The 24,990-nt window shown below is 51.5% G+C and overlaps 1 protein-coding gene across 4 annotated transcripts in view; it reads right to left on the reverse strand.

The window, feature by feature from the left end:
* Positions 1–24,990, reverse strand: part of LOC147116798 (protein scribble homolog) — a 116,123-nt gene that overhangs the window by 31,608 nt on the left and 59,525 nt on the right. For 3 of the 4 annotated variants that reach the window (XM_085987212.1, XM_085987211.1, XM_085987214.1), the window contains exons 9-11: positions 19,086–19,280; positions 8,044–8,163; positions 6,478–6,534 (exon numbers count right to left, since the gene is read on the reverse strand). In XM_085987212.1, the coding sequence (XP_085843338.1) occupies positions 6,478–6,534; positions 8,044–8,163; positions 19,086–19,280 (372 nt within the window). The remainder of the gene's footprint in view (positions 1–6,477; positions 6,535–8,043; positions 8,164–19,085; positions 19,281–24,990) is intronic. The other variant, XM_085987213.1, reaches the window with a different exon arrangement.

The following is a 24,990-nucleotide window of genomic DNA, read 5'->3' on the forward strand; positions in this document are numbered from 1 at the left end:
TGATTGTCTTATGATTTTCTAAATGTCCTGCTATTACTTCCTTAATAATGGATTCCAGCATTTTCCCAATGACAGATGTTAGGCTAACTGGCCTAGAGTTTCCTGCTTTCTGTCTCCCTGCTTTTTGAATAAGGGCTTTACATTTGCGGTTTTCCAATCCGCTGGGACTTTTGGAAGATTACAACCAATGCATCCACTATCTCAGTAACCACTTCTTTTAAGACCCTAGCCTGCAGGCCATCAGGTCCAGGAGACTTGTCAGCCTTTAGACCCATAAGATTGAGTAGCACTTTTGCTCTAGTGATAGTTTTAAGCTCGTCCCTCCCTTTTGCCCCTTGATTTTCTCCTTTAACTGGGATGTTTTTAGTGTCCTCTACTGTGAAGACATATACAAAATATTTGTTCAACGTCTCTGCCATTTCCTTGTTCCCCATTATTATAGAAACATAGAGATAGGAACAGGAGTAGGCCATTCGGCCCTTCGAGCCTGCTCCGCCATTCAATGAGATCATGGCTGATCTTCGTCTGAGATCATAGCTGATCTTACCAGTTCAGTACCCCGTCCCCGCCTTTTCTCCGTAACCCTTAATCCCCTTAGCCTTCAGAAATATATCCAATTCTCTCTTGAAAATATTTATTGAATTAGCCTTCACAGCCCTCTGTGGCAGGGAATTCCACAGGCTCACCACTCTTTGAGTGAAGAAATTCTTCCTCATCTCTGTTTTAAATGATTTGCCCGCTATTTTTAGACTGTGGCCCCTGGTTCTGTGCTCCCCGGCCATTGGAAACATTCTCTCTGAATTCAGCCTGTCCAGGCCTGCCATAATTTTATATGTTTCGATGAGATCCCCTCTCAATCTTCTAAACTCCAGTGAGTACAAGCCCAAACTATTCAATCTCTCCTCGTAGGTCATTCCCGCCATTCCAGGTATCAGCCTGGTGAATCGCCGTTGCACTCTTTCCATGGCAAGAACATCCTTCCGCAGATGGGGCGACCAAAACTGTACACAATACTCCAGATGCGGTCTCACCAGCACCTTGTACAGCTGTAGTAAGGTATCCCTATTCCTATACTCGAACCCCCTTGATATGAAGGCCAACATACCATTTGCCTTCTTAATCGCCTGTTGCACCTGCATGCTCTCCTTCAGTGACTGGTGCACAAGAACACCCAGGTCCCTCTGCACTTCCCCATCTCCCAATCTATCGCCATTTAGATAATAATCTACCCTCCTGTTTTTACCCCCAAAGTGGATAACCTCGCATTTATCCACATTATAGTGCATCTGCCACGTATCCGCCCATTCCCCCAACCTGTCCAAATCGCACTGTAGCCTCCTGACATCCTCATCAGAGCCCACCCCTCCTCCTAGTTTAGTGTCGTCAGCGAATTTGGAAATATTGCATCCAATTCCCTGATCCAGATCATTTATATATATTGTGAACAGCTGGGGTCCCAGGACAGATCCTTGCGGCACCCCGCTGGTCACTGCCTGCCACTCCGAAAACGAGCCGTTTATTCCAACTCTCTGTTTTCTATCCGCCAGCCAGTTCTCTATCCACGTTAATACTTTGCCCCCAATCCCATGAGCCTTAATTTTGCATGATAATCTTTTGTGTGGAACCTTATCGAAGGCTTTCTGGAAGTCAAGGTACACCACATCCACTGGCTCTCCCCCATCTATTTTACCAGTTACTTCCTCAAAAAATTCCAGCAGATTAGTCAAACACGATTTACCCTTTGTAAATCCATGTTGACTCTGTCCGATCCTTTCCCCATTTGTCAAGTGCTCCGCTATTTTATCCTTAATAATGGACTCTAGCATTTTGCCCACAACCGATGTAAGGCTTACTGGTCTATAATTCCCTGCTTTCTCTCTACCCCCCTTTTTAAATATTGGGGTAACATTAGCTACCCTCCAATCCACGGGTACTGTTCCCGAGTCAATGGAGTTCCGGAAGATGATCCTTAGAGCATCTGCTATCTCCAGGGCCACCTCCTTAAGTACCCTAGGATGTAGTTTATCAGGCCCCGGGGATTTGTCGGCCTTCAGTCCCCTCAACTTACCCAACACCATATCCCTAGAGATACTAATTTCTGTCAGCTCCTCCCTCTCATTAGTCCCTATGTTTGCCGATATTCCTGGGAGGTTATTTGTGTCCTCCTTTGTGAATACAGAACCAAAGTATGAGTTTAATTGGTCTGCCATTTCCTTATTCTCCATTATATATTCTCCCGAATCGGACTGCAAGGGACCGACTTGGGATTTTACCAGTCTTTTCCTCCTGATATACCGATAAAAGCTTTTGCAGTCTGTCTTTATGTTTGCTGCAAGTTTACTTTCGTATTCTATTTTCCCCTTCCTGATTAATCCCTTTGTCCTCTTTTGCTGTATCCTGTACTGCCCCCAATCTTCCGGTCTGGTGCTTTTTTTTGCCAGTTGATATGCCCTTTTTTTTGATTTTATGCTGTCCCTAATTTCCCTCGTTATCCACGGTTGAGTCACCTTTTTAGGTTTATTTTTATGCCAAACCGGTATAAACATGTTCTGGAATTCTTCCATTCTATCTTTGAATGCTTGCCATTGTCTCTCCACTGTCAATCCCCCCAGAAACACCACCCAATCAATCTTACCCAATTCCCGTCTCATACCCTCGTAATTCCCTTTATTTAAGTTCTGGACCTTAGTCTCTGATTCAATTTCCTCACTCTCCATCTCGACTGAGAGCTCGATCATATTATGATCGCTCTGACCCAAGGGGCCTCGTACAAGAAGATTGCTGATAAGTCCCTTCTCATTGCACAATACCCAGTCTAAAATGGCCTGATCTCGAGTCGGCTCCTCGACATATTGGTCCAGATAACCGTCCCGAAAACATTCCAGGAATTCCTCCTCAGAATTTTTACTAATTTGGGTAGTCCAATCAATATGTAAATTAAAGTCACCCATGATGACAGCTGTGCTCTTATCGCACGCTTCTCTAATTTCCCTTTTTATGCCTTCCCTCACCTCCATATTACTATTTGGAGGCCTATATATCACACCCACTAACGTTTTCCTCCCCTTGCTATTTCTCATTTCTACCCATACAGATTCCGTTTCATCCAAGTTAATATCCTTCCTTTCCATTGCATTAATCCCCTCCTTTACCAGCAATGCTACCCCACCTCCCCTACCTTTTTGCCGATCCTTCCTAAATATTGTATATCCCTGGATGTTAAGTTCCCAGCCTTGCCCACCCTGCAGCCACGTTTCTGTAATCCCAATCAAATCATACTTGTTTACCTCTATTTCCACAACTAATTCATCCACCTTGTTCCTAATGCTTCTAGCATTAAGATACAAAGCCTTCAGGCTTGCTTTTTTCACACTCTCATTATGAATTAGTTTCCCCAGTCTCGTCCTCTAAGGGGCCAACGTTTACTTTAGCTGCTCTCTTCCTTTTTATATACTTGTAGAAGCTCTTACTGTCAGTTTTTATATTTCTTGCTAGTTTACTCTCAAAATCTATTTTCTCCCTCTGCCGTCCTTACCCGGTCTGGCGTTCATGTGACTCCAGTCCCACAGTAATGTGGTTGACTCTTAACTGTCCTCTGAAATGGCCCAGCAAGCCACTCAGTTGTACCAAATCATTACGACAAAGTAACTCCCTCCCTAACAGCACTGTGGGAGCACCTTCACCACACAGACTGCAGCGGTTCAAGGCGGCGGCTCACCACCACCTTCTCAAGCGCAATCAGGGCAATAAATGCTGGCCTTGCCAGCGATGCCCACATCCCATGATTGAATTAAAAAACCCACATCGCTCCAACACATCGGTCCAGTTAGAGAGGGTCACTGCCGTCAGACGCGAGCCCCCGCCCTCACAAACCTACGCCCTCCCAAACCCCGGAGCCCACTCCCACCGGTGCCCCCGAGCTCACACCTGTTCTCCAGACCCGAGCTCACACCCGTCCCCCAGACCCGAGCTCACACCCGTCCTCCAGACCCGAGCTCACACCCGTCCGCCAGACCCGAGCTCACACCCATCCCACAGACCCGAGCTCACACCCGTCCTCCAGACCCGAGCTCACATCCGTCCGCCAGACCAGAGCTCACACCTGTCCTCCAGATCCGAGCTCACACCCGTCCGCCAGACCCGAGCTCACACCTGTCCTCCAGATCCGAGCTCACACCCGTCCGCCAGACCCGAGCTCACACCCGTCCTCCAGACCCGAGCTCACACCTGTCCTCCAGATCCGAGCTCACACCCGTCCGCCAGACCCGAGCTCACACCCGTCCTCCAGACCCGAGCTCACACCTGTCCTCCAGATCCGAGCTCACACCCGTCCGCCAGACCCGAGCTCACACCCGTCCTCCAGACCAGAGCTCACACCTGTCCTCCAGATCCGAGCTCACACCCGTCCGCCAGACCCGAGCTCACACCCATCCCACAGACCCGAGCTCACACCCGTCCGTCAGGTCCAAGCTCACACCCGTCCGCCAGACCCGAGCTCACACCCGTCCCACAGACCCGAGCTCACACCCGTCCGTCAGATCCGAGCTCACACCCGTCCGCCAGACCCGAGCTCACACCCGTCCGCCAGACCCGAGCTCACACCCGTCCGTCAGGTCCAAGCTCACACCCGTCCGCCAGACCCGAGCTCACACCCGTCCCACAGACCCGAGCTCACACCCGTCCGTCAGATCCGAGCTCACACCCGTCCGCCAGATCCGAGCTCACACCCGTCCGCCAGACCAGAGCTCACACCCGTCCGCCATCCCGAGCTCACACCCGTCCGCCAGACCCGAGCTCACACCCGTCCGTCAGACCCGAGCTCACACCCGTCCTCCTGACCCGAGCTCACACCCGTCCGTCAGACCCGAGCTCACACCCGTCCTCCTGACCCGAGCTCACACCCGTCCGTCAGATCCGAGCTCACACCCGTCCGTCAGATCCGAGCTCACACCCGTCCGCCAGACCCGAGCTCACACCCGTCCCCCAGACCCGAGCTCACACCCGTCCGTCAGACCCGAGCTCACACCCGTCCGTCAGACCCGAGCTCACACCCGTCCCCCAGACCCGAGCTCACACCCGTCCGTCAGACCCGAGCTCACACCCGTCCTCCTGACCCGAGCTCACACCCGTCCGTCAGACCCGAGCTCACACCCGTCCCCCAGACCCGAGCTCACACCCGTCCGCCAGACCCGAGCTCACACCCGTCCGTCAGACCCGAGCTCACACCCGTCCCCCAGACCCGAGCTCACACCCGTCCCCCAGACCCGAGCTCACACCCGTCCGTCAGACCCGAGCTCACACCCGTCCGCCAGACCCGAGCTCACACCCGTCCGCCAGACCCGAGCTCACACCCGTCCGTCAGACCCGAGCTCACACCCGTCCCCCAGACCCGAGCTCACACCCGTCCCCCAGACCCGAGCTCACACCCGTCCGCCAGACCCGAGCTCACACCCGTCCGTCAGACCCGAGCTCACACCCGTCCGTCAGACCCGAGCTCACACCCGTCCCCCAGACCCGAGCTCACACCCGTCCATCAGTCCCGAGCTCACACCCGTCCCCCAGACCCGAGCTCACACCCGTCCCCCAGACCCGAGCTCACACCCGTCCCCCAGACCCGAGCTCACACCCGTCCCCCAGACCCGAGCTCACACCCGTCCCCCAGACCCGAGCTCACACCCGTCCCCCAGACCCGAGCTCACACCCGTCCCCCAGACCCGAGCTCACACCCGTCCGTCAGACCCGAGCTCACACCCGTCCTCCTGACCCGAGCTCACACCCGTCCCCCAGACCCGAGCTCACACCCGTCCCCCAGACCCGAGCTCACACCCGTCCGTCAGACCCGAGCTCACACCCGTCCCCCAGACCCGAGCTCACACCCGTCCGCCAGACCCGAGCTCACACCCGTCCCCCAGACCCGAGCTCACACCCGTCCCCCAGACCCGAGCTCACACCCGTCCGCCAGACCCGAGCTCACACCCGTCCCCCAGACCCGAGCTCACACCCGTCCGCCAGACCCGAGCTCACACCCGTCCCCCAGACCCGAGCTCACACCCGTCCGTCAGACCCGAGCTCACACCCGTCCGTCAGACCCGAGCTCACACCCGTCCCCCAGACCCGAGCTCACACCCGTCCCCCAGACCCGAGCTCACACCCGTCCGTCAGTCCCGAGCTCACACCCGTCCCCCAGACCCGAGTTCACACCCGTCCCCCAGACCCGAGCTCACACCCGTCCCCCAGACCCGAGCTCACACCCGTCCGTCAGTCCCGAGCTCACACCCGTCCCCCAGACCCGAGCTCACACCCGTCCCCCAGACCCGAGCTCACACCCGTCCGTCAGTCCCGAGCGAGTCCTCATCACCGTACAGCGGCCAGTGCAGTGACGACCCTGACCCATTAACTGAATGGTCATGGTGATGAAAACACTTTGGTTCCACGATACTCAATGTGAAGTAGCTCCTGTTTAGTAAACATTCTCACCACTTTCTCCAGTTCCTCTTGCTCCCACATTGATGACTCACGGACCATCTCAATTTCCTGGAATGAGACAATAAGAGGTATGGAGCAAAGATTGGATGGGTCATGCGAGACCGAGGGGCAGGGAGAGCGAGACCGAGACCGAGGGGCAGGGAGAGCGAGACCGAGGGGCAGGGAGAGCGAGACCGAGACCGAGGGGCAGGGAGAGCGAGACCGAGACCGAGGGGCAGGGAGAGCGAGACCGAGACGCAGGGAGAGCGAGACCGAGGGGCAGGGAGAGCGAGACCGAGACCGAGGGGCAGGGAGAGCGAGACCGAGACCGAGGGGCAGGGAGAGCGACAGAGGGACACACCGCCTCCGGACAGCGCCCGACACACCGCCTCCGGACAGCGCCCGACACACCGCCTCCGGACAGCGCCCGACACACCGCCTCCGGACAGCGCCCGACACACCGTCTCCGGACAGCGCCCGACACACCGTCTCCGGACAGCGCCCGACACACCGCCTCCGGACAGCGCCCGACACACCGTCTCCGGACAGCGCCCGACACACCGTCTCCGGACAGCGCCCGACACACCGTCTCCGGACAGCGCCCGACACACCGTCTCCGGACAGCGCCCGACACACCGTCTCCGGACAGCGCCCGACACACCGTCTCCGGACAGCGCCCGACACACCGTCTCCGGACAGTGTCCATCACACACAGGTGCCTCATGACACCACAAGTGTAGAAATACGAATCTACTCAAAGAGCAAAGGGATCTCGGAGGACAAATACACAAATCACTAAAAGTAGCGACGCAGGTTAGTAAGGTCACAAAAGAAGCAAACCAAGCACTAGGGTTTATTTCTAGAGGGATAGAATTGATAAGTAGTGAAGTTATGCTAAACTTGTATCGAACCTTGGATAGACCACACTTAAAATACTGCGTACAGTCCTGGTCACCATATTATAAAAAGGATATAGAGGCACTAGAGAGGGTGCAGAGAAGATTTACAAGGATGATACCAGAAATGCGAGGGTACACATATCAGGAAAGGATGAACAAGCTGGGTCTCTTTTCTCTTGAAAAAAGACTGAGGGGTGACCTAAAAGAATTCTTTAAAATTATGAAAGGTTTTGATAGAGTAGGCACAGAGAGTGTTTCCACTTGTGCAGAAGAGCAAAATTAGAGGTCATCAATATAAGATAGTTACCAAGAAATCCAATAGGGAATTCAGGAGAAACTTCTTTACCCAGAGTGGTGAGAATGTGGAACTCGCTCCCACAGGGAGAGGTTGAAGTGAATAGTATCGATGCATTTAAGGGGAGGCTGGACAAGCATATGAGGGAGAAGGGAATAGAGGGTTATGCTGATAGATTTAGATGAGGAAAGACGGGAGGAGGCTCGAGTGGAGCATCAACACCGGCATGGACTGGTTGGGCCGAATGGCCTGTTTCTGTGCCGTATATCCGATGTAATCCGATGTAAACACTGAACAGAGATTTTGTGAATTCTAAATTGTGCTAGGATAGAAATATCGCCAAAGTGTGTGTCTGTCTCTGGTACCAATGCATCAAACTCCTACCTTCTGCAGGAGGTCCAGCTCTTCGGGGCTCATGTCTCTATCAATGGACGAGATGCTCTCCATACTGTTCTTTCGACCCATCCCAGCAGCAAATGGGTTAACGATGATACCAGGAGAAGCCTGTGAGGGAACAAAAGCAAGTTATAAACCCAAGAATGACAAATTGCATTTCTCCAGCATCTTTCACAGCCTCAGGATGTCCTAAAGTGCTTTACACTCAATCAAGTACTTCTGAAGTGTGGTCACTTTTGTTTTATGGGCTAACACAACAGCCAATATTTGCACAGCAAACTCCCATGACCAGATCATCTGTTTTGGTGGTGTTGATTGAGGGATAAATATTGGCCAGGACACCAGGGAGAACTCCACTGTTCTTCTTCCAATAGTGGCCATGGGATCTTTTACGTCCACCTGAGAGAGTAGACGGGGCCTCGGTTTAACACCTCATCCGAAAGATGGCACCTCCGACAGTGCAGCGCTCCCTCAGCACTGCCCCTCCTCAGTACTGACCCTCCGACAGTGCGGCGCTCCCTCAGTACTGACCCTGACAGTGCAGCGCTCCCTCAGTACTGACCCGCTGACAGTGCAGCGCTCCCTCAGTACTGACCCTCCGACAGTGCTGCACTCCCTCAGTACTGACCCTGACAGTGCGGCGCTCCCTCGGTACTGACCCTCCAACAGTGCGGCGCTCCCTCGGTACAGACCCTCCAACAGTGCAGCGCTCCCTCAGTACTGACCCTCTGACAGTGCAGTGCTCCCTCAGTACTGCCCCACCGACAGTGCAGCACTCCCTCAGTACTGCCCCTCCGACAGTGCAGCACTCCCTCATTACTGCCCCTCCAACAGTGCTGCACTCCCTCAGTACTGACCCTCTGACAGTGCAGTGCTCCCTCAGTACTGCCCCACCCACAGTGCAGCACTCCCTCAGTACTGCCAGTCTCTGGAGCGGGGCTCGAACTGGCGACTCAGGAGGGAAGGGGGAGAGGGCGATCCCACCGAGTCAAGGAAGACACTATTGAAGAAAGGAGGAGCCAGGACAGAGGAAGTGCAGCTGCCAACCCGAGGGTCTAACTGTACATTCAATATCGTTCGGTCACACAAGTCTCCCTCCTACACTAGGGTCAGTCGTATACGTTGACTATGTAGCTCTGTACCCGTGGCTCTGACTACACTTATAAATACCCGCTCCAGCAAAGGTTCACACATGCTTAGACACACCCAATTCCAATTCCAATTAAAATGCTTTATTGGCATGAAAGTTTACAGAGAACCATATTGCCAAAGCTTACATAGCAAAAAGGTACAGTTTTCCAACATTCTGTAGGTGTCAATCGATTTGACATTTGTTGGGTACATACAATATTACTTTTAAACAATATTAATTTTAAACAGTCTTTGTACTTCATTTGGTACGTTCAATATTAATTTTAAACAGTCTTAATTTTAAACAGTCCTCAGGTTGTGACATGTTGTTACATATTTGGCCCCAAGGTATGGTCTGTCTCCTTCTCCTAGGACTAATCTCAATTTTGACAGATCATCCAATTCCTTGAAATCTGGGGTTGTTTGGCTTAGCTTGTTGAATAATATGTTTCTTGATGTGTTGAATTTTTCGCATTTTAGGAGGAAATGCATTTCTGTTTCAACCTCGCCAGCCAGACATTGATCGCATATTCTATTCTCTCTAGGCTGCCAGGATTTCTTGTATCTGCCTTTTTCAATTTCCAGTTGGTGGTCGCTTAGTCTGTACCTGGTGAGGGTCTGTCTCTGTTTTGTGTCTCTGATGGTCGTGAGGTAGTCTGCCAGTTTATATTCTCTTTTTAGGGCCCGGTAACATTCTAATCTGCTTTGGCTTTCGGTTATTTTGTTCCAATGTTCCAGGTAGGTTTCTTTGCATTTTTTAATGATTTGGTTCACTCGGATTGGTGTTTGGACGGCTGTGTTGGTCTGGGGCTGGTCAGGGTCCGGCTGAGTACTTAGTTTCCGTAGCAGCTGACTCAGGGGACTCTTTTCTGGGTTTAGCTCTTGGGTCTGAAAGGCTTTGAAATGAAGGGTGTCTGGGGAGCTAGATTTGAGGTGATTTAGGAAGTTTAGTGCTCGTTTTTGGATGTTTATTATCAGTGGGTATCTGCCTAGTTCGGCTCTGCATGCATTTGTTGGCGTTTTTCTTTGGGTGCGAAGGATGCTTCGGCAGAATTCTGCATGTAGGGCTTCTCTCTCTCTCTCACAGCCCGCCCCCCTCTCTCTCTCTCACGGCCCCCCTCTCTCTCTCTCACGGCCCCCCTCTCTCTCTCTCACGGCCCCCCTCTCTCTCTCTCACGGCCCCCCTCTCTCTCTCTCACGGCCCCCCTCTCTCTCTCTCACGGCCCCCCTCTCTCTCTCTCACGGCCCCCCTCTCTCTCTCTCACGGCCCCCCTCTCTCTCTCTCACGGCCCCCCTCTCTCTCTCTCACGGCCCCCCTCTCTCTCTCTCACGGCCCCCCTCTCTCTCTCTCACGGCCCCCCTCTCTCTCTCTCACGGCCCCCCTCTCTCTCTCTCACGGCCCCCCTCTCTCTCTCTCACGGCCCCCCTCTCTCTCTCTCACGGCCCCCCTCTCTCTCTCTCACGGCCCCCCTCTCTCTCTCTCACGGCCCCCCTCTCTCTCTCTCACGGCCCCCCTCTCTCTCTCTCACGGCCCCCCTCTCTCTCTCTCACGGCCCCCCTCTCTCTCTCTCACGGCCCCCCTCTCTCTCTCTCACGGCCCCCCTCTCTCTCTCTCACGGCCCCCCTCTCTCTCTCTCACGGCCCCCCTCTCTCTCTCTCACGGCCCCCCTCTCTCTCTCTCACGGCCCCCCTCTCTCTCTCTCACGGCCCCCCTCTCTCTCTCTCACGGCCCCCCTCTCTCTCTCTCACGGCCCCCCTCTCTCTCTCTCACGGCCCCCCTCTCTCTCTCTCACGGCCCCCCTCTCTCTCTCTCACGGCCCCCCTCTCTCTCTCTCACGGCCCCCCTCTCTCTCTCTCACGGCCCCCCTCTCTCTCTCTCACGGCCCCCCTCTCTCTCTCTCACGGCCCCCCTCTCTCTCTCTCACGGCCCCCCTCTCTCTCTCTCACGGCCCCCCTCTCTCTCTCTCACGGCCCCCCTCTCTCTCTCTCACGGCCCCCCTCTCTCTCTCTCACGGCCCCCCTCTCTCTCTCTCACGGCCCCCCTCTCTCTCTCTCACGGCCCCCCTCTCTCTCTCTCACGGCCCCCCTCTCTCTCTCTCACGGCCCCCCTCTCTCTCTCTCACGGCCCCCCTCTCTCTCTCTCACGGCCCCCCTCTCTCTCTCTCACGGCCCCCCTCTCTCTCTCTCACGGCCCCTCTCTCTCTCTCACGGCCCCTCTCTCTCTCTCACGGCCCCTCTCTCTCTCTCACGGCCCCTCTCTCTCTCTCACGGCCCCTCTCTCTCTCTCACGGCCCCTCTCTCTCTCTCACGGCCCCTCTCTCTCTCTCACGGCCCCTCTCTCTCTCTCACGGCCCCTCTCTCTCTCTCACGGCCCCTCTCTCTCTCTCACGGCCCCTCTCTCTCTCTCACGGCCCCTCTCTCTCTCTCACGGCCCCTCTCTCTCTCTCACGGCCCCTCTCTCTCTCTCACGGCCCCTCTCTCTCTCTCACGGCCCCTCTCTCTCTCTCACGGCCCCTCTCTCTCTCTCACGGCCCCTCTCTCTCTCTCACGGCCCCTCTCTCTCTCTCACGGCCCCTCTCTCTCTCTCACGGCCCCTCTCTCTCTCTCACGGCCCCTCTCTCTCTCTCACGGCCCCTCTCTCTCTCTCACGGCCCCTCTCTCTCTCTCACGGCCCCTCTCTCTCTCTCACGGCCCCTCTCTCTCTCTCACGGCCCCTCTCTCTCTCTCACGGCCCCTCTCTCTCTCTCACGGCCCCTCTCTCTCTCTCACGGCCCCTCTCTCTCTCTCACGGCCCCTCTCTCTCTCTCACGGCCCCTCTCTCTCTCTCACGGCCCCTCTCTCTCTCTCACGGCCCCTCTCTCTCTCTCACGGCCCCTCTCTCTCTCTCACGGCCCCTCTCTCTCTCTCACGGCCCCTCTCTCTCTCTCACGGCCCCTCTCTCTCTCTCACGGCCCCTCTCTCTCTCTCACGGCCCCTCTCTCTCTCTCACGGCCCCTCTCTCTCTCTCACGGCCCCTCTCTCTCTCTCTCACGGCCCCTCTCTCTCTCTCTCACGGCCCCTCTCTCTCTCTCTCACGGCCCCTCTCTCTCTCTCACGGCCCCTCTCTCTCTCTCACGGCCCCTCTCTCTCTATCTCTCAATTCAATTCAATTCAATTCAAATCGCTTTATTGGCACGACAAGGTACATCTTATGTTGCCAAAGCATCGAAAAACATTTATGGTTGAACACATAAACACAGACCTATCCATACAGTGTATAAACAGATATATCCCTGTGTATAAATATACATTCATATAATTTGTATATACTCTTTTCTTAGGTTTACTGGTTGTCCCTCTGTTTATGGCAAGCTGTAACATAGTGTGCCGCTAAGGGTACACAATTTCTCTCTTCCCCTAGTAGGTATGGGAGTTTTTGGTTGTCATTCAAATTTCTGAATTCCGGGCATATTTTTGTGAATTTTGGGTAGAAATTCTCCCTTATGCCCTGATATTTTCTACAAGCTGTGAGGAAGTGCATGACTGCAGTGAGAGCATATCCTGTCCTCTCTTGGCAGCCGGGTCTGTCTGTGTCTGCCTTTTTCGATCGCCAGGCTATGTTCACTAAGTCTGTACATTGTCAAGGTTTTTCTCAGTTTGCTATCCTTTGCTATCTCTCACAGCCCGTCTCTCTCTCACAGCCCGTCTCTCTCTCTCTCACAGCCCGTCTCTCTCTCTCTCACTCTCTCTCACAGCCCGTCTCTCTCGCTCTCTCTCTCACTCTCTCTCTCTCTCTGTCCCTCTCTCTCTCACAGCCCGTCTCTCTCTCTCTCACAGCCCGTCTCTCTCTCTCTCTCTCTCTCTCTCACAGCCCGTCTCTCTCTCTCTGTGTCTCTCTCTCTCGCTCTCTGTCTCTCTCTCACTCTCTGTCTCTCTCTCTCTCTCTCACAGCCCCTCTCTCTCTCTCGCTCTCTGTCTCTCTCTCTCTCACAGCCCCTCTCTCTCTCGCTCTCTGTCTCTCTCAATTCAATCAATTTTTTTTTTCAATTTTTTTTTTTCTTCAATTTTTTCAATTCAAATGCTTTATTGGCATGAAAGTTTACAGGGAACCATATTGCCAAAGCTTACATAACAAAAAGTACAGTTTTCCAACATTCTGTAGGTGTCAAATAATTTTGACCTTCGTTGGGTACAGACAATATTAATTTAAACAGTCGTTGACCCTCGTTGGGTACATTCAGTATTAATTTTTAAACACTCGTTGGGTACATTCGGTATTGATTTAAACATTCTTAATGTTTATATATGCTATGGGTGTGCTCGTTAGTCCCTCACTGTTCCTCAGGTTGTGACATGTTGTTACATATTGGGCACCAAGGTATGGTCTGTCTCCTTCTCCCAGGGCTAATCTTAATTTTGACAGGTCATCCAATTCTTTGAAATCTGGGGTTGTTTGGCTGAGCTTGTCAAAATATATGTTTCTTGTTTTGTTGAATTTTTCGCATTTTAGGAGGAAGTGCATCTCTGTCTCAACCTCGCCGGCCAGACATTGATCACATATTCTATTCTCTCTAGGCTGCCAGGATTTCTTGTATCTTCCTTTTTCAATTGCCAGTTGGTGGTCGCTTAGTCTGTACCTGGTGAGGGTCTGTCTCTGTTTTGTGTCTCTGATGGTCGAGAGATAGTCTGCCAGTTTATATTCTCTTTTTAGGGCCCGGTAACATTCTAATCTGCTTTGGCTTTTGGTTATTTTGTTCCAATGTTCCAGGTAGGTTTCTTTGCATTGTTTAATGATTTGGTTCACTCGGATTGGTGTTTGGAGGGCAGTGTTGGTCTGGGACTGGTCAGGGTCTGGCTGAGTAGGAGTACTTAATTTCAGTAGCAGCTGACTCAGGGGACTAATTTCTGGGTTCAGCTCTTGGGTCTGGAGGGCTTTAAAATGAAGGGTGTCTGGGGAACTAGATTTGAGGTGATTTAGAAAGTTTAGTGCTCGTTTTTGGATGTTTATTATCAGTGGGTATCTGCCTAGTTCGGCTCTACATGCATTTGTTGGTGTTTTCCTTTGGGTGCGAAGAATGCTTCGGCAAAATTCTGCATGTAGGGCTTCTATTGTGTGTTTTTCCCATTTAGTGTAGCTATGGTGATTGAGTGGGCCCCATACTTCACTACCGTACAGCGCAATCGGCAGGATTATGCTGTCAAATATTTTGAGCCAGATTTTGATTGGAATTTGGATGTTGTAGAATTTTCTTTTTATTGCATATAGGGCTCTTCGGGCTTTTTCTTTTAGTGCATTCACTGCTATGCTGAAGCTCCCTGATGCTGTAATGGTTAGACCAAGGTAAGTGTAGCTCATAGTGTGTCCTATGATGGTATCACTGAGAGTAAACTGGTATTTGTTTTCCTGACATCTGGGCCTTTTTTGAAAAATCATGATGTTGGTTTTCTTTAGATTTACTGTCAGGGCCCAATTTTGACAGTATTTGTCGAGTAGGTCTAATTGTTACTGTAATCCTTGTTCTGTGGGAGACAGCAGAACCAGGTCGTCCACATAGAACAGGGATTTCACTTCCCCATCTAGGAGACAGAGACCCGGTGACTCGCTTTGCTCCAGCATGTCTGCTAACTCATTTATGTATATGTTGAACAGGGTCGGGCTCAAATTGCAGCCCTGCCGGACGCCTCTTCTCTGGGTGAAGAAACCGGTGCGTTTGTCTCCAATTTTGACACCGCATTTATTTTTCAGATACATCGATTTAATCTCTCTCTCTCTCACAGCCCGTCTCTCTCTCTCTCTCACAGCCCCTCTCTCTCTCTCTGTCTCTCTCTCTCTCTCACAGCCCGTCTCTCTCTCTCTCTCACAGCCCGTCTCTCTCTCTCTGTCCCTCTCTCACAGCCCGTCTCTCTCTCTCTGTCTCTCTCTCTGTCCCTCTCTCTCTCACAGCCCGTCTCTCTCTCTCTCTCACAGCCCGTCTCTCTCTCTCTTTCTCTCTCTCTCACAGCCCGTCTCTCTCTCTCACACATTCTCTGACACACTCTCGCTCTCTCTCAAACACACACAGCCCGTCTCGCTCTGACACTCTCTCTCTCACACACCTACTCTCACTCTCACACTCAGCCTGTCGCTCTCGCGTTCTTTCATAAGAACCTAAGAAATAGGAGCAGGAGTCGGCCATTCAGCCCCTCGAGCCTGCTCCGCCATTCAACAAGATTATGGCTGATCTTCAACCTCAACTGCACCTTTCCGCACTATTCCCATATCCCTCAATTCCCTTAGTTTCCAAAAATCTATCGCTCTCTGTCTTGAATATACTCAACGACTGAGCCTCCACAGCCCTCGGGTAGAGAATTCCAAAGATTCACCACCCTCTGAGTGAGGAAATTTCTCCTCATCTCAGTCCTAAATGGCCGACCCCTTATTCTGAGACTGTGACCCCTGGTTCTAGACTCCCCAGCCAGGGGAAACAACCTCCCTGCATCTACCCTGTCAAGCCCTATAAGAATTTTGTATGTTTCAATGAGATCACCTCTCATTCTTCTAAACTCTAGGGAATATAGGCCTAGTCTACTCAATCTCTCCTCATAGGACAATCCCCCCCATCCCAGGAACCAGTCTGGTGAACCTTCGCTGCACTCCCTCTAAGGCAAGTATGTCTTTAGTTAGGTAAGGAGACCAGAACTGTACACAGGACTCCAGGTGTGGCCTCACCAATGCCCTGTATAATTGTAGTAAGACTTCTTTACTCTTATACTCTAATCACTTTGTAACGAGAGCTAACATACCATTTGCTTTCTTACTTGCTTGCTGTACTTGCATGTTACTGTTCTATGATTCTAACATCTGTCTGAGGCTGAACCACACTGGTCGCAACCTTGGTGTCATATTTGACCCTGAAATGAGCTTCCGACCACATATCCGCAGCATAATAAAGACCGTCTACTTCCACCTCCGTAACATCGCCCGTCTCCGCCCCTGCCTCAGCTCATCCGCTGCTGAAACCCTCATCCATGCCTTTGTTACCTCCAGACTTGACTATTCCATTGCACTCCTGGCTGGTCTCCCACATTCCACCCTACGTAAACTTGAGGTCATCCAAAACTCGGCTGCCTGTGTCCTAACTCGCACCGAGTCCCGTTCACCCATCACCCCTGTGCTCGTTGACCTACATTGGCTCCCGGTTAAGCAGCGCCTTGATTTAAAAATTCTCATCCTTGTTTTCAAATCCCTCCATGGATGGCCTCGCCCCTCCCTATCTCTGTAATCTCCTTCAGCCCACAACACCGACCCCCCCCCACCGCCCGAGATATCTGTGCTCCTCTAATTCTGCCCTCGAGGATCCCCGATTATAATCGCTCCACCATTGGCGGCCGTGCCTTCTGTTGCCTGGGCCCTAAGCTCTGGAATTCCCTCCCTAACCCTCTCCCCCTCGCTACCTCTCTCTCCTCCTTTAAGACGCTCCCTAAAACCTACCTCTGACCAAGCTTTTGGTCACCTGCCCTCATTTCTCCTTATGTGGATCAGTGTTAATTTTTTTTGTCTTCTAATACTCCTGTGCAGCGCCTTGGGACGCTTTACTACGTTAAAGGCACTATATAAATACAAGTTGTTGTTGTTGATTCATGTACAAGGACACCCAGGTCCCTCTGAGTGCAAACATTTCCCAGTTTCTCACCATTCAAAAAATATTCTGCTTTTTTGTTTTCCCAACCACAGTGGATAACTTCCCACTTCCCCACATAGTATTCCATTTGCCATGTTCTTGCCCACTCAGTCAACCTGTCTAGATCTCTCTGCAGCCTCTTTGCATCCTCCTCACAGCTTACTTTCCCACCTAACTTTGTATCATCAGCAAACTTGGATACGTTACACTCGGTCCATTCATCTCAGTTATTAATACCATCATTTTCCAATCCTCTCTGGTTACAGGTGTGCTGCCAGAGGACTGTTTAAAAAGGGAGAAAAGGATAGACCGAGTAATTACAGGCCAGTCAGACTAACCTCGGTGGTGGGAAAATTATTGGAAAGAATTCTGAAGGACAGGATAAATCTTCATTTAGAAAGACACGGATTAATCAAGGATAGTCAGCACGGATTTGTTAAGGGAAGGTCGTGTCTGACAAACTTGACTGAATTTTTTGAGGAGGTAACAAGGAGGGTAGATGAGGGTAGTGCGTTTGATGCAGTATATATGGACTTTAGCAAGGCTTTTGATAAGGTTCCACATGGCAGACTGGTCACGAAGTTAAAAGCCAGGGATCCAGGGCAAAGTGTCAAGTTGGATTCAAAACTGGCTCAGAGACAGGAAGCAGAGGGTAATGGTTGATGGGTGTTTTTGTGACTGGAAGGCTGTTTCCAGTGGGGTTCCGCAGGGCTCAGTACTAGGTCCCTTGCTTTTTGTGGTATATATCAATGATCTAGACTTGAATATAGGGGGTATGATTAAGAAGTTTGCAGATGATACTAAAATCGGCTGTGTGGTTGATACTGAAGAAGGAAGCTGTAGACTGCAGGAAGATATCAATAAATTGGTCAGGTGGGCAGAACAGTGGCAAATGGAATTCAATCCGGAGAAGTGTGAGGTAATGCATTTGGGGAGGGCTAACAAGGAAAGGGAATACACATTAAATGGTAGGACACTGAGTAATGTAGAGGAACAAAGGGACCTTGGAGTGCATGTCCACAGATCCCTGAAGGTAGCAGGCCAGGTAGATAAGGTGGTTAAGAAGGTATACGGAATGCTTGCCTTTATTAGCCGTGGCATAGAATACAAGAGCAGGGGGGTTATGCTTCAACTGTATAAAACACTAGTTAGGCCTCAGCTAGAGTACTGCGTGCAGTTCTGGTCACCACATTACAGGAAAGATGTGATTGCACTAGAGAGGGTACAGAGGAGATTTACAAGGATGTTGCTGGGAGTAGAGAATCTTAGCTATGAGGAAAGACTGGATAGGCTGGGTCTGTTTTCCTTGGAACAGGAGGCTGAGGGGAGACCTTATTGAGGTGTATAAAATTATGAGGGGCACAGATAAAGTGGATAGAAAGGACCTATTTCCCTTAGCAGAGGGGTCAAAAACCATGGGGCACAGATTTAAAGTAACTGGTGGAAGGTTTAGAGGGGATTTGAGGGGAAATTTCTTCACCCAGAGGGTTGAGAGGGTCTGGAACTCACTGCCTGAAAGGGTGGTAGAGGCAGGAACCCTAACCACATTTAAAAAGTACTTGGATGCGCACTTGGGATGCTTTAACCTGCAGGGCTACGGACCAAGAGCTGGGAAGTGGGATTAGGCTGGAGAGCTCTTTGTTGGCCGGCGCGGACACCATGGGCCGAATGGCCTCCTTCCGTGCTGTAACTTTCGATGATTCTATGATAATTCAGATTGTGAATAGCAGAGGCCCAAGCACTGATCCTTGCGGTACCCCACTCGTTACAGCCTGCCAACCCGAAAAAGTCCCGTTTATTCCTACTCTGTTTTCTGTCCGTTAATCAATCCTCAATCCATGCTAATATATTACCCCCAATCCCATGAGTCCTAATTTTGTGTGATAACCTCTTGTGTGGCACCTTATCGAATGCTTTTTGAAAATTCAAATACACTACCTCCACTGGTTCCCCCTTATCCATCCTATTAGTTACATCTTCAAAAAACAGATTTGTCAAACACGATTTCCCTTTCATAAAACCATGCTGACTCTGTCTAATCAGATTACCATTTTCTAAGTGTTCTGATACCACGTCCCTAATAATAGATTCGAGCATTTCGCCTACTTTTGCGCGCTCTCTCACTCACAAACATACTCTCATACACACTCGCACTCTCTCTCCCTCCCCATCTCTGTCTCACACAGGGACACACAATTCCTACAATCAGTAAATTGGAGCCTACATTTGGAAGCTTGCCCTCGGACTCGCACTCTTTACCTCCATTGCTATGGCTGAGGCTGCCCTGGGGTCGAAGCCATCACAGACCAGTATCGTCAGCGTGTCTCCGATCCCCCGGAGAATGCGTACTGCTTCCGTGTGCGTCATTCCCAGCAGGCTGTGGTTGTTGACTTCCAGGATCCTTAGGCCCATGTGCAGTCTGCCGTCCCTTGCTGCCGCTCCACTAGAACTCACCTACGGGGCACACAGAACATCTCATCACTGATAACAAGAGCTGCCTGTGGCTGAGAAAGAAAGAAAGACTTGCATTTCTATAGCGCCTTTCACGACCACCGGACGTCTCAAAGCGCTTTACAGCCAATGAAGCACTATTTTGAAGTGTAGTCATTGTTGTAATGTGGGAAACGCGGCGGCCAATTTGCGCACAGCAAGCTCCCACAAACAGCAGTGTGATAATGAGCAGACACTCTGTTTTAGTGATGTTGGTTGAGGGATAAATATTGACCAGGACACCGGGGAGAACTCCCCTGCTCTTCTTCGAAATAGTGCCGTGGGATCTTTTACGTCCACCTGAGAGAGCAGACGGGGCCTCGGTTTAACGTCTCATCCGAAAGACAGCACTTCCGACAGTGCAGCACTCCCTCAGCACTGCACTGGGAGTGTCAGCCTAGATTTATGTGTGCAACTCCCTGGGGTGGGACTTGAACCCACGACCTTCTGACTCAGAGGTGAGTGTGCTGCCCACTGAGCCACAGCTGACACTGTCAGCACAGCAGGAGCAGAGCCCACACCTCGCCCTGCCCCAGCTCTCCTGTGTTGGAACACCAACTGACCACTGGGGGAGTTGGTGGCAACATGGCATCTTCAACTCAGCACAGCAACATCACACGGCTGATGATGAGGAAGGCCACTCGGCCCATCTTCGTTTTCCGGTTGACAATCAGTAACTAGTGGGTGCCGTAAGGATCAGTGCTGGGGCCTCAACTAGTTACAATCTGTATTAATGACTTGGATGAAGGGACCGAGTGTACTGTAGCCACATTTGCTGCTGATACAAAGACAGGTGGGTTAGCAAGTTGTGAGGGGGACACAGAGTCTGCGAAGGGATATAGAGAGGTTAAGTGAGTGGGCAGGAATTTGGCAGATGGAGTATAATGTGGGAAAATGTGAGGTTATCCACTTTGGAAGGAAGAATGAAAAAGCAATTTTTTTTAAATAGAGACAAAAAAATGCTGCGGTACAAAGGGATCTGGGGGGTCCTAGTACATGAAACACACAAAGTTAACCTGCAGGTACAGCACATAATTAGGAAGGCTAATGGAATGTTGGCCTTTATTGTAAAGGGGATGGAGTATAAAAGTAGGGAAGTTTTGATGCAACTTTACAGGGCGCTGGTGAGACCGCACCTGGAGTACTGCGTACAGTTTTGGTCTCCATATTTAAGGAAGGATATACTTGCATTGGAGGCAGTTCAGAGAAGGTTCACGAGGTTGATTCCTGGGATAAAGGGGTTGACATATGACGAAAGGTTGAGCAGGTTGGGCCTATACTCATTGGAGTTTAGAAGAATGAGAGGTGATCTTATTGAAACATGTAAGATTCTGAGGGGGATTGACAGGGTGGATGCTGAGAGCATGTTTCCCCTAGTGGGGGAATCTAGAACTAGGGGGCATAGTTTCAGAATAAGGGGTCGCCTTTTTAAGACAGAGATGAGGAGGAATTTCTTCTCTCAGAGGGTCGTGAATCTTTGGAATTCTCCACCCCAGAGTGCTGGGGAGGCGGAGTCAGTGAATATATTCACGGCGGAGATTGACAGACATTCGAACTACAGGGGAGTCAAGGAGTCTGGGGAGAGAGCGGGAAAGTGGTGTTGAGGTCGATGATCAGCCATGATCTCAGTGAATGGCGGAGCAGGCTCGAGGGGCCGAATGGCCGACTCTTGCTCCTGTTTCTTATGTTCATTCACCCATCCATTCAGAGGAGGTGATGGTGTTCCCACAACATGACTGCTCTTGTCCTCCCCGGTGATGGGAGGTCGCGGGCTTGGGAGTTAAGAGTCGACCACGTTGGTGTGGGACTGGAGTCACATATAGGCCAGATCGGGTAAGGACAGCAGATTTCCTTCCCTAAAAGACATTAGTGAACCAGCTGTTTTTTTACGACATTTTACACTTTTACTGATACCAGTTTTTTATTTCTAGATTTTTAAAACTGAATTCTCAAAGTGGGATTTGAATTCTCATTCTCTGGATTACGAGTACAGTGACAGAAACCCAACGCCATTGTACCCCACCGCAGTCTGGGCTCACAGAAGCTCTATATCACTGTACCCCACCCTAGTGTGGGCCCACAGAACCCCAACACCAGCACCGCACCGCACCCCAGTCTGGGCCCACAGAACCCCAACACCACCACCGCACCCCACCCCAGTCTGGGCCCACAGAACCCCAACACCATTGTACCCCACCCCAGTCTGGGCCCACAGAACCCCAACACCACCACCGCACCCCAATCTGGGCCCACAGAACCCCAACACCATCGTACCCCACCCCAGTCTTAGAGAACCGTGCAAAAAGGGCACAGCAGTCATCATGGGTGACTTTAATCTCCATATAGATTGGGCTAACCAAATTAGTAACAATACTGTGGAGGAGGAATTCCTGGAGTGTTTACGGGATGGTTTCCTGGACCAATATGTCGAGGAACCAACCAGAGATCAGGCCATCTTAGACTGGGTATTATGTAACGAGAAAGGATTAATTAGCAATCTTGTTGTACGAGACCCCTTGGGTCGGAGCGATCATAATATGATCAAATTCTTCATTAAGATGGAGAATAAAGTAGTTGACTCAGAGACTAGGGTCCTAAATTTAAATAAAGGAAACTACGATGGTCTGAGGTGCGAGTTGGGTAGGACTGATTGGGGAATGTCACTCAAAGGGTTAACGGTGGATAGGAAATGGCAAACATTCAAAGACCGCATGGATGAGCTACAGAATTTGTTCATCCCAGTTTGGCATAAAAATAAAACAAGAACGGTGACTCAACCGTGGCTAACAAGGGAAATTAGGGATAGCATAAGATCCAAGGAGAGGACATATAAATTGGCCAGAAAAAGCAGTAATCCAGAGGATTGGGAGCAGTTTAGGATTCAACAAAGGAGGACAAAGGGATTAATTAAGAAAGGGAAAATAGAATATGAGAGTAAGCTTTCAGGGAACATAAAAACTGACTGTAAAAGCTTTTATAGATATGTGAAGAGAAAAAGATTGGTGAAGTCAAGCGTAGGTCCCTTGCAGTCAGAATCAGGGGAATTTATAATGGGGAACAAAGAAATGGCAGACCAATTAAATACATATTTTGGTTCTGCCTTCCCAAAGGAGGACACAAATAACCTCCCAGAAATGTCAGGGAACATAGGGTCTGATGAAAGGGAGGAACTGAAAGAAATCAGTATTTGTAGGGAAATGGTGTTAGGGAAATTGATGGGATTGAAGGCCGATAAATCCCCAGGGCCTGATAATCTACATCCTAGGGTACTTAAGGAAGTGGCCCTAGAAATAGTAGATGCATTGCTGATCATCTTCCAACATTCGATGGAATCTGGAACAGTACCCATGGATTGGAGGGTAGCAAATGTGACTAGTGGGGTACCGCAGGGATGGGTCCTTGGACCCCAGCTATTCACAATATATATTAATGATCTAGACAAGGGAACTAGATGTAATATCTCCAAATTTGCAGATGACACAAAGCTGGGTGGATGTGTGTGCTGTGAGGAGGATGCCAAGAAACTCCAGTATGATTTGGACAGGTTGGGTGATTGGGCAGGAGCATGGCAGATGCAATATAACGTGGATAAATGTGAGGTTATCCATATTGGTGTCAAAAACAGGAAGGCAGATTATTATCTGAATGACAATAGATTGGGAGAAGGGGAAGTGCAACGAGACCTGGGTGTCCTTGTGCACCAGTCGCTGAAGGTAAGCATGCAGGTGCAGCAGACGGTTAAGAAGGCAAATGGTATGTTGGCCTTCGTAGCGAGAGGGTTTGAGTACAGGAACAAGGATGTCTTGCTGCAGTTGTACAGGGCCTTGGTGAGACCACACCTTGAGTATTGTGTGCCGTTTTGGTCGCCTTATCTGAGGAAGGATGTTCTTGCCATGGAGGGAGTTCAGCGAAGATTCACCAAGCTGATACCTGGGATGACAGGAATGACGTATGAGGAGAGATTGGGTCGATTGGGCTTGTACTCGCTGGAGTTTAGAAGAATGAGAGGGGATCTCATTGAAACTTATAAAATTCTGGCAGGACTGGACAGACTAGATGCAGGGAGGGTGTTCCCGATGGTCGGGGAATCCAGAACCAGGGGTCACAGTCTAAGGATTAGGGGTAGGCCTTTTAGGACAGAAATGAGGAGGAATTTCTTCACCCAGAGAGTGGTGAACCTGTGGAATTCTCTACCACAGAAGGCAATAGAGGCCAATTCATTAAATATATTCAAGAAGGAGTTGGATATATTTCTTAAGGCTAAAGGGATCAAGGGGTATGGGGAGAAAGCAGGTACCGGGTACTGAATTTGGATGATCAGCCATGATCGCATTGAATGGCGGAGCAGGCTCGAGGGGCCGAATGGCCTACTCCTGCTCCTATCTTCTATGTTTCAGACTGGGCCCACAGAACTGCAAATCCATCGTACCCCAGTCTGGGCCCACAGAACCCCAACACCATCACCGCACCCCAGTCTTGGCCCACAGAACCCCAACACCATCACCGCACCCCAGTCTTGGCCCACAGAACCCCAACACCATCACCGCACCCCAGTCTTGGCCCACAGAACCCCAACAGCATCACCGCACCCCAGTCTGGGCCCACAGAACCCCAACAACATCGTACCCCACCCCAGACTGGGCTCACAGAACCTCAACACCACCGTACCCCACCCCAGTCTGGGCCCACAGAGCCCCAATACCATCGTACCCCACCCCAGTCTGGGCCCACAGAACCCCAATACCATCGTACCCCACCCCAGTCTGGGCCCACAGAACCCCAATACCATCGTACCCCACCCCAGTCTGGGCCCACAGAACCCCAATACCATCGTACCCCACCCCAGTCTGGGCCCACAGAACCCCAATACCATCATACCCCACCCCAGTCTGGGCCCACAGAACCCCAAAACCATCGTACCCCACCCGAGTCTGGGCCCACAGAACCCCAACACCATCACCGCACCCCAGTCTGGGCCCACAGAACCCCAAAACCATCGTACCCCACCCCAGTCTGGGCCCACAGAACCCCAACACCACAACCGCACCCCAGTCTGGGCCTACAGAACCCCAACACCATCACCGCACCCCAGTCTGGGCCCACAGAACCCCAACACCATCACCGCACCCCAGTCTGGGCCCACAGAACCCCAACACCATCACCGCACCCCAGTCTGGGCCCACAGAACCCCAAAACCATCGTACCCCACCCCAGTCTGGGCCCACAGAACCCCAACACCATCGTACCCCACCCCAGTCTGGGCCCACAGAAACCCAACACCATCGTACCCCACCCCAGTCTGGGCCCACAGAAACCCAACACCATCGTACCCCACCCCAGACTGGCCTCACAGAAACCCAACACCACCACCGCACCCCACCGCAGTCTGGAAAGTGAATGATTTGATTTCAGCACAGGTACACTAGTGGTACCAGTTGGCTTCAGTGCCACTGAGTGATGGGGAGGGGAAGGCGACTTGGGTTGCTGCTCATCATCAAGCTCCGCCTGGAGTGTGAGGCTGCAGGGAGCCCGGTGAGGATAGCCTCATTGCTCAGCTTGGAGGCACACCATGGTCAAACAGGCCGCCAACATTCACTGCCCAGATTCGCACCAACAGAGTAGTCACCGGGATGAGGTCAGGGAGGCTCCCGCAGCACCCCCGGTGCTGTACCCA

The sequence above is a fragment of the Somniosus microcephalus genome, chromosome 5 (assembly GCF_052327205.1).
Source record: "Somniosus microcephalus isolate GS21.2 chromosome 5, FLI_Smic_1.0, whole genome shotgun sequence".
Lineage (NCBI taxonomy): Eukaryota > Metazoa > Chordata > Chondrichthyes > Squaliformes > Somniosidae > Somniosus > Somniosus microcephalus.